The 10,999-nt window shown below is 34.3% G+C and overlaps 1 protein-coding gene across 1 annotated transcript; it reads right to left on the bottom strand.

Moving 5' to 3' along the window:
• Positions 1–416: 416 nt before the first annotated feature.
• Positions 417–9,158, bottom strand: LOC108914169 (post-GPI attachment to proteins factor 3). The gene is made up of 7 exons (XM_018719903.2): positions 8,993–9,158; positions 8,786–8,937; positions 8,552–8,704; positions 8,369–8,493; positions 3,296–3,435; positions 3,035–3,239; positions 417–698 (listed from the first exon to the last, which is right to left on the bottom strand). Exons 1-7 carry the CDS (start codon positions 9,117–9,119, stop codon positions 626–628), a joined length of 975 nt encoding a protein of 324 aa, XP_018575419.1. The 5' UTR covers positions 9,120–9,158; the 3' UTR covers positions 417–625.
• Positions 9,159–10,999: the final 1,841 nt, after the last annotated feature.

Below are 10,999 nucleotides of genomic sequence, written 5' to 3' on the forward strand. Positions count from 1 at the left end.
AAGTTCATATCTTATTGTAAAACTTCCCCCTTTTGTAATTTCTGAGGTCAAAAAAGGTCCCATTTGAAATTTTGAATATGATCTTCAAATGACCTTGAAGTCAAGGTCAAGGTCATGTCCCTCTTTTCATTCTATACCCTTTTGTATAAAAAGAGTTATTCCAACAACATACTCCATTGTCTCAAGATTCTTGTCTTTTTTTTTTGTTGATGACCATGTCATGGCCAAAATATGGGTTACATTGGCATATGACACTGAGGCTTCGACCTACTGAAGATTAAAAAAAAGCACGAAATGGCGCAAAAATTGAGCACCAAAGATACTTTCATTAGCATATAGTCTATGTATAATTGACATGATTGAGGTAATATCACAAAACTCCATCGTTTCAGAAATAATGAATATATTTTGTACTTTTCTGTCACACTGTATATTAAGCTATTATTGTAAATTGTACCAGCAATGCTGATAAATTAATGTTATATAAAAAGAAATAATTTCATCAACTATCAGTACAATAATAAATACAGTATTATTTTTAGAACGAAATACCTTAATTTCTATTATGGCAAGTTATTTTAAACTTGTTTTTGGTCTTCTTATTTGTGATACATTTCCTTATATTTCAAGGTTCCTTCTTGTTTGCAATATTTTCAACTTCTTTTTTCCTCAAATACTTACAATCGTCGATTGCAAAACTAGAACAAAAAGTTTGTAATTTAAATAATTGGCTTTGCCAAATCAACTTGATATTTCTTTAAGTTATAGATAAATATGTATGAACACTATTTTCATTAATTTGTAACATACAGGGTAAGTAATTTAAATTATTTAAATTAGTAGAATGGCATTCCTAAGAAACACCTTGTATTTCCATATTTTAGGTATTTTATTCATATAGTTGTGTCCTGTGATGTACCGAAGAGAGAAAATCTTTCTATTTGTAAATTTACGAGAAATTGTCAATCTTTTGTCAAACTCTTTTAAACCATTAAAAATATTACTATTTTCTTGATTTTATACACAATTTTAAAGTGGCGGACAAGGTTTTGAAGAAAAATTAATTACACGAAATACTGCTTAATAATTAACTCCAGTGAATTAAGTTGGAACCTTCTAGAAAGGCTTAAAATTTTACTATATTTCCTTGTACTGTTATTGAATTACGGATGAATTTTGAGTGTGGAAGTCCTCTCGTGACATTGTAACATTATAATCGATTATTTCCAAAATTAAACGCTAAGAAATATCAATACCATTTCCAAAATTGTAATACCAAGTAGAATTTCAAAATTCAAAATAACTCTACGCCAATATTCTAATATTTTAATAATAGGACAGGGAAATACAATAAAATCCGGTGACCTCTTAGAAGCATTGATCTAAAACCAATCAATTTAAATTTATTGTCAGTTGTTATATAACTTATGACAAAATTGTAAATTGTTGATTAAAAGTGTGGTGTTTGTAGAACTAAATTTAAACGTTGAGAATTGGTTTCTGATAGTCAGAATAATTGCCAATTTTTTTTATTTAAATCATGTGCAATGCGTATTATCCATTTTATGATATTTATCATTCTCAAACTTATGTAAATAACATTTTATTATGTATTAGAAATAAGGATATCTTTAACGAGGTTTATCGGGTATGGAGGTACATCTAAAGTCTAACGAGAGTTTCTGCAGATTCGCTAGTGACTAAAGTAGTAAGCTTTTAGATTTGGCAATGTTGCACTTGGTTGGCTTCGTTTGGATGCCTAAACTTGAAATATACATCATATGTCACACCTGCGAATTTCAAATAATACGCTACTTCGAGAGCCGCGGCGTTGCTGCTATCACGCATATGGAGGTTAAGTTAGTCAACAACGGCAGTTTGAAGGAGAATTATTATAAATTATGTATCTGATAAGTACCCAATCGATTTCTATGAGCTGTCATATAATTCCTTAGATATCGGTTTCCTATTTATACAAGTTGCTGTGGAAACTGTTCGTTAATTGTTGCGCATTCTAAGTGGAAAGACCAAAAAAATCTGCATTCTCATAAGACTACTAAATCGTGAAAAATTATTTTATTAATATCTCGTCTATTAGGTATCCAAACTAGTCATAATTTTTTTTGAGGATTTTCTTCATATTAATAAGCTTATATTAATTTTTTTATGAATATTTGTTCGTCAATTCTAAATCAGATTAACCTTCTTAAGAGGAACAGATAGAAAATAGAAAATGAAATACAATTGGCAATCAGCTTATTCCCAGAGCATAAAATCATTTGCAAATTAATCTGAAACTGTGCAGATAAAAATTTGCGATCTGTGGGAAATTGTCTTATGTGAACAAAGCTAGTAAGTATGCATAATGCAATCCAACACATGAAATAATCATTTTTTTTTAATTGAAATTTTATATTTTCGACCAATTTGTAATATTTCTAAGTGACATTTTTCAAAGAAAATTGGGTCATTTGTTGATAGTCAATTTTAAATTTCTTAAAAAATTGAACATCATGTAAACAAAGTCAAGAAAATAGTAATATTTCTAAGCATGCAAGTAGCGCCTGATTTACCTATAGGCTGGTGTAGGCTGCAGCCTACAGGCCCCCACTAACTAGGGGCCCTCTCCATGTTAACAAAATTTTTTTAACATTTTTTTAAGACGTCGCGATCATGAACAAGAAAGAAAAATTATCCTGAAAAATATAATTTTTTATTAAAATTTCAATTCTATCCATTAAGATATGATTCTAAGAGCTGCCAAGAGGAAGCGTATACAATAAGAATACCTGCAATTTACTAATGCTCTCTACTTTATCTTTATTGGATAGAACATAATCTACCAAAAAGGATTTTCTTTTCTAGAATAGGCCCACCAATATTCAGCACTGTAAATCAGGCACTGCATGCAAGGATTTTATGGCAGTTTCACAATTTTTCATAAATATACAAATGAAAATGTTTTACCTATTCAGGACATAATTTATGAGATACATTTTCATTTTAGTCAATGCGAAGGAAAAGAAATAAATACCTGTAAAGGAGAATTACCAGTGGAGCTGTAGTTAAATGCCACAAGGAATGGCTGTCAAATACATAAAAAAGTGGGGGCTTATCTATTACTTCCAGTAACATAACTATTCCAGTTAATGCCACGAATAATGCACATTTCCAGACATATGGTTGTCTTATACGATTATATGTGCACCAACCAAACCAACATATTGCAGTAAATGTTCCTGAAAATATATTTTTTTATTTTTTTGTCTTTGTAAATAGATAATAAAGGAATTACCTATTAATATATTTAATTCCATATTATATCCATAATCTATTCTTCCCATACTAAGATACATTACATAATTTGCAAAAAACGTGAAGAAGAAAGTAGTTATAGCAAGCAGAGCAAATCGGGGAATTTTGTATTTCAGTAATCTAAAACCCAGCATGTACGAAACTGTATTAATGGAGTTTAGGAAAGTAACATATGAAAATTTAGTGCCTTCTAAAAATTTTAAATAACGTAATTGAATAATGGTATAAACTGAACATCTACCCCTAAGTTTGGTTTTATATTAAAAATACAGGGTGTTCCAGAACAAAGTGTACAATGGAAGACCACAGATTCGTGGGCTCAAAATAGGCAGATTTAGACTAATTCACCTATATCCAAAATCGCTTCGTTTGGCCGCTAGATGGCCTCAAAGTTTGTGAAAATTTTTTGAATTTTGTTAATAACTCAAATACGTATTATTCGATTTTGATTATTTTTCGAGTGTGGACTTTTGCTTTCAATCTACACATTTTGGTGTTATACGGAGTGTTTTTTTAAACCTACAACTTCTACAAAATTGATATATGGTGATAATATCCGTTCATAACTTTTTCCTCTTTCAGGCAATAATGGCAACTATTTTTTATCTGATAGGTGCTACCATTTGGAAGTTTTTGTAGAATTTTGATTAAATGAGCGGTTTGGGTACAAAAAAATTTTGCTAGTAGGCACTGATTTTGTAGATTGATTGTAATTTCATTATGATCCTTAAGTCATTGTGCCTGACAATTCTTAATGAGTGTTTACAACCATAAGATATACCACCTGTTAGTTCATTTTTGGATATGGATACACACATATGACGAATTAATTATTTATAATGTGCCTTTATTCAAAAAATTAGAAAAACCAATCAAATACAACCAATTGATTGGTTATTATTATTGGTCCTGTTATTCTACTCAATGGACTGAATGAATTTTTACAAAACATTACCTGAGTTTTGGAAGTTGCGCCGTTATTACTCAGAGCTAACAAGTGGTTTATGCATGATGGAGCTCCTCTACATTTCACTGTAAATGTCCAGCAGTATCTGAACCAAAGATTTCCTCGTCGTTAACTGACCTGTATGTTCACTAGATTAACACCTTGCGACTATTATCTTTGGGGCACTCTGAAAGCAAGTGTATGCTTCCACATCTGAACACTGAAGAAGAGTTGTGTAGGCAGATCCAAACTGCCATAAATGTTTTAAAAAATTGCCATCAAAAACTGCAAAGTTGTCGAGGAAATAAAGCACTGAACCTCTGAAATCCGTGCAGTAAGATGGATTGTCATGCGTTTTTTTGCATTCGATTCGTTAGAGCATCCAGAAAGTTTGTGACCCTATGTGATCAATGAGAAATGAAAATTGCATTGGTCATAAGAAAAATGCATTTTTAAAATTGCGTTTCGAAGAGTTAAAATATGAAAAATTTATAACTCGGAAAATATTGACAGAAATGAGTTCAATTTTGCTACTAGGGGGTTTTTGGGGTCGCTGAACACGAATATCACGACGGCAACGGCCACCGAGGTACCTAGTGCCCAGGGTGGCTGGTTTCCACGACGTCTCCTGGAGTTTTGTGGAAATTCGTTATAAACTTAGCCGAAACTCGTTACCTTGGGGTTTTTGAGGTCGCTCAACACGAATATCACGACGGCAACGGTCTCCGAGGTACCTAGTGCCCCAGGGTGGCCGGTTTCAACGTCGTCTCCTGGAGTTTTGTGGAAATTCGTTATAAACTTAACCAAAACTCGTTACATCGGGGTTTTTGGGGTCGCTCAACACGAATATCACGACGGCAACGGTCTCCGAGGTACCTAGTGCCCTAGGGTGGCCGGTTTCCACGTCGTCTCCTGGAGTTTTGTGGAAATTCGTTATAAACTTAGCCGAAACTCGTTACCTCGGGGTTTTTGAAGTCACTCAACACGAATATCACGACAGCAACGGTCTCCGAGGTACCTAGTACCCAGGATGGCTAGTTTCTGTGACAACTATTTTATTCTTAATTATTTTTTATTATAAAAATACATTTATTCATTACAAAAAATACATGTTTTCAAAAAATATTATACTATCTTTACAATTTTAATTTTTCTTATTTCACGTGTGTGCTATAACTTGGAGCGTATCCGTATACAGTTCGAAAAGTCCCCATGGTACATCGGCCGTTACGTGAGAGCGATAAAGTAAGTTATAGAAATCCGTGCATTGAAGACGTTTCATAATCTGAATAGTCACCGCCCGTTTCGGGTTAGAAGTGGGAGTGACTATTCAGATTATGAAACGTCTTCATTGTAACCATCCTTGTCTATCGCACGGATTTCTATGACTTACTTTATCGCTCTCACGTAACGGCCGATGTACTACGGGGACTTTCCGAACCTGTATACTAGTATGTGTAAGAGTATATAATAGTAGGTATATATGTAAGAGTAAAACGTGGAAGCAGCGGCTAGCGGTCTCAGTCCTTACCTAAAATTTCATCAATGCTACCAACTGTATTAAAAGAGCAAAATTAAAAAAAAATGTTTTGGATAATTTATTTAGATATTCGATAAAGTTTATGAAGATGACATCAGTACCTCGGATACCATTACCGTTGTAATATTCGTGTTGATCGACCCCAAAAACCCCGAGGTAATGAGTTTCGACTAAGTTTATAACGAATTTCCACAAAACTCCAGGAGACGACGTGGATACTGGCCACCTTGGGGCACTAGGTACCTCCGAGACTGTTGCCGTCGTGATATTCGTGTTGATCAACCCCAAAAACCCCGAGGTAACGAGTTTCGCCCAAGTTTATAACGAATTTCCACAAAACTCCAGGAGACGAAGTGGAAACCAGCCACCCTGGGGTACTAGGTACCTCAGAGACCGTTGCCGTCGTGATATTCGTGTTCAGCGACCCCAAGTACCTATGAGTAGTAAAATTGAACTCATTTCCGTAAATTTTTCATATTTTAACTCTTCAAAAATGCATTGTTCTTATGCACCGATGCAATTTTCATTTCTCATTGATCCCATAGAGTCACAAACCTTTTGGACGCTCTAACGAATCGAATGCAAAAAACCGCATCACAATCCATCTTACCGCACAGATTTCAGAGGTAAGGCTGTTTTTAGTGCTTTATTTCCTCGACTAAAGGGCGTCCTTTAACTTTCTTCACTGAATTAACCTTTATTGTAGAAACAACCTTATAAGTTGTACTAAATTTAATAACATCAACTTTGTTACTTTTATCTCCAGCATTTTTTATTGTATTTGATTGTTTTTACTAGTTATATCAATAAAATTAGGCATGTTGTAAATAACTCTAATTCGTCATATGTGTGTATCGTATCCATATCGAAAAATGAAGTAACGTGGTATATCTTATCGTCCTAAATACTCATTAAGAATTGGCAGGTACAATGACTTAAAGATCAAACTGAAATTACAGTCAACCTACAAAATCAGTGCCTCCTAGCACTTTGTTAAGTATTGTAATATGGGTAGCAAGATAATGTAGACATTTAAAAAATATTTTTTGTACCCAAACTGTTCATTTAATCAAAATTCTAAAAGGGTCTCAAAAACTTCCAAATGGTATCACCTATCAAATAAAAAATAGTTGTCATTATTGCCTGAAAGAGGAAAAAGTTATGAACGGATATTATCAGTATCACCATACATCAATTTTGTAGTTGTAAGTTTTAAAAAACACTCTGTATGACACCAAAATGTGTAGATCGAAAGTAATAGTTCACATCCCACAAAAAAAACAAAAAGATAAAAACTATTATGTATACATTATATATTTTTGAACAGCCCAACTTGTCTGGCATTTTTAATTTGAGTTTGTAAGTGTATTTTTTATTAAAAAACGAATTGCCAGACACCGAAGTTTTCATAAATTCTTTTACAATTATTTATTTTAATTTAATTTTTTTTTTAATTTTCGAACAACCCAACTTGGCATTTTAACCTGAAGTATTTTCAATAGTAATGCAAAATGCCAGACAAAAATAAATTGTTTAAATTAGAAAAAAAAGAAAACCAAGTTTTCATAAATTTTTTTGTAACTTTTCAATTCATTTATACATTTTCGAACAGCTCAACTTGTCTGGCATTTGTACTTATATTGTTTGTACGTGTATTTCTAATTGAAATTCATAATGTCAGACAAAAATAAATAATTTAAACTTTAATATATTTTTTACGAATTTTCTTTTGTCTGGCACAATTTTTCGATTTCCAATTTGTCTGGCAAATTTTTTGTGACAAAAAATATGGGTATTAATTTTAAGTACCCGAGATACCAGACAAATAGTGATCACTGAAAAATGTTAAAAATTTTCACATAATTTTCCACAGAGAAACTCGACTCCGAACATTAAATCTGGCAATTTATTTTTATCATTTTCATAATAAAAATTTTCATTGTTTCGATTGCCAGACAAAAAGTAAACAATGAATTTTTTTTCTTGCAAGTTCACCCCTATGAACCACCCTTTCGGCTATTTAAAACCGTCTGACATTTGAAAATTGTTAGGTACTTATTAATGTCTATTTTTGCATCAACTGCCAGACACTTTAAGATGAGTGCAAAACTAATTATTTTATGCAAAAGGAAATAATTTTTTCAAATTTTCGAACACGGGCCGGCCCTTAAAACCACCCTTATTTTCATTAACTAGGTAACTTATCTTTTTCAGACCTAAAAATGCCAGACATTTTTCGATGACGCTACACTCATGTGCACTAGCTCACGGTCTATTAATGATGTGATGATGTGTAGAGAGAAATAAATGCATATGCGCTGGGTTCTGAAAATTTCAGGGAGGGACTCAGCTGATAAATTCAATGCTACATAGTCATACTTCTTTGGAAATATTTCTATGAAGCCTATGAAGCTGTTTCTCTTAACATACCTAAATATTTGGGATCAATGTACTTCACTTAATGAAAATTAAATAAATTTTTAAGAATTTCTATTAATAATTTAATAAGTACATAAGTTAAATTTCAATAACCATTAACTCTAAAACTCCATGATTTTGTTACTTACCGAATCAACATCACATAGCAACTCATAAGAACCATAGAAAATGCACAAGCATAATCGAATAATTCAGTAAGTGGAAAATCTCTGGCATGGAAGACAGCCGACCAAAACCACGCATGCAAAGAGACCTAATTATAAAATCTAGTTAAATAAATATGCTTCTTTCCAAAAAAATAGATATCGTACAATACAAAAGGCATGCCAGAGCCAGTAAAATGGGCTATCAGGTCTTACATCTTTTCGGAATCTTTTTATCATCTTGAAATGGGCATATCCGTTTAAAACTGAGAATAATACTGAAGCTGGTTCCTGAAGTCCAAAACATCTTATAAATGGCCACTAAAAGGTGGAAGTGTGTAATTATACATTTTACAAATGCATAAAAATATAATATAACTAACTACATATAATAATATATACTTTTCCATAAAATTGTGGGGTTTGCCAATTTCGTTCATGGAAACCCTCAACTGTTTTCCACATACAGTCATATTTACATTCATCAATGCAAGACCACCAGGTAATATATAAAATTAAAGGTTGCTGGAAATTATTTATAAAATTTTGACCACCTAAAAAGTAATGGGACTTGTTTATATCAAAAATAATGTTTATATACATACTAACCTTCACTACAATTTAGTTTTGAACAGTTTTCAAGACATTTCTGATAATATGTGGAACGGTCACCTGCTGAGCAGAAGCAATAATTTATTAATATTATAATGGTTAAACATATTAACAAAAAATCCATTTTCCATTTCTCCGACTGAAATTTTCTGTACTGTTTAAAATATAAATATTAGGCATAGGCAACCACCAATTCAAGGCATTTAAAACAACTGGATAAAGGCGTATTCGTCATGGTTACTCAGTGAATACGCATGAATACGTACTTTTTAATATATATGTCACTACACTTCTCAAATGCTAAAAGGAACCTTTTATTAATAATGGACTACTACTGTCAGTTCAGGTCTGTCTAGTTGGTCCCAACCTAAAAAATAGTACATGTACAATTCTAGTTTAGGCCGACTGTTATTAATGACTATTACTTCGGTTATTTCGGATTTTGCCTTTTTTTATGGAGACGTTGCGGTAGTGTCCTATTACCACGCCCTCAAATACTATCCTGGCCCCAGACGATTACCATCGGGGACTTCAGCGCTAAGTCCCCCATATGACATAGCAGGACCACGACCGCAACAGGTCGGGCCCTGCTAAAATGCCAAAATGCACGCGACAACATAACAATACTCGGACACACAGAAGTCACGTACTACCCTGATAGCATAATCGTGTGCAATTCTAATACAAGTTGTTTCAAGGTTACTTGAAATAGCCAAATTGTGTCAGATTGGTTTTGTGTCTATTGCTGAAATTTATATCGTTTCTTATACAAGATACTTTTACAAGTATCTAACTTAATACTTGCACCAGACTTAACCAAAAGTATTCGAGTCCAAAGGGGTGAACTATTATAAGTCAACGTGTTGCAGACATAGTGAAAGCTTTGATCAAGATAATTGCACAATGAATCTTGCAGTAAACCTGATGCTGATTTCAGCAGTAGGTACACATAGTAGTCTTGTATAAGTGTCTTGTGCAAGATTTTTGCTACCAGGGTATGTACCCATTTTGACTTCCTCGACGTACCAGACATAGCAACAGTGGACACCATAAACGGCTTGTCACCCGAACCCGCTTTCCCCAACACAGTCATGACTAAAACATATTAAATAGACGGGTGAAAGCAGCCGTGGGTGAGCTGGATCAGAAAAGCTCTGTTAAACACTTTCGCAAGACAATAGTCTCTGGAAAACACAGAGGGTGCTGCGACTGCCCGTCCGACGCAGAATTCCCCCAATCCACGGCAGCAGGAGGGTGGTGTACACGAACCAGGAAACGGACAAGGCTTTTGCCGACTGCCTCGAACTCAGACATTTCCCTACACGCTGGAAAACAGCAAACGTAATAGGTTACTTATCCCCAAACTCAACAAATACCACACCTTCCCATCTAACTACCGGCCTTTCAGCCTATGAGTGGTACAAAAAAATATTCTTACTCGCCTAAAATCCCACTCCGAAGAACTGAGAGTCATTCTCTACGAATAGTTCGCTTTCCGCCCCAATCATTTGAACGAACTCCAAATCCAACGCCTCACCGAGTACATCATAGCCTTCAACAAGAGACAGTTCACTGGAGCTGTTTTCTTGGATGTCGCAAAGGCCTTCGATACGGTTTGGCATGAAGACCTACTCATAAAAATGGTCAAGAACTAATATCTTCATCCAGTCCTACTTCCACCAAAATTCCGCATCCAAATCCAAGACACCTTCTTCACAATCCGACCCATGGAAGTGGGTGTCCCTCAAAGCACGTCCTATCCCTGCACCTCCATATCACATACAACTCAGGCATACCCCCAAACACAACGACGACATGACAATAACAGCACAATCTGCAAACGCAAAACGCTCACTATCCTCCTCTATGCGACGTTATTTTTTAGCAATGTTGGCTGCCTAAATGATTTGGGACCGAGGGGGACTATCCCTCTTCGTCCTGCCTCATCGCTGTAGGCCTGAACAGCCTCGTGAATGTGGGCCCCAACCCCAACCGTCGCCGACT

The sequence above is a fragment of the Anoplophora glabripennis genome, unplaced genomic scaffold (assembly GCF_000390285.2).
Source record: "Anoplophora glabripennis isolate ALB-LARVAE unplaced genomic scaffold, Agla_2.0 scaffold893, whole genome shotgun sequence".
Lineage (NCBI taxonomy): Eukaryota > Metazoa > Arthropoda > Insecta > Coleoptera > Cerambycidae > Anoplophora > Anoplophora glabripennis.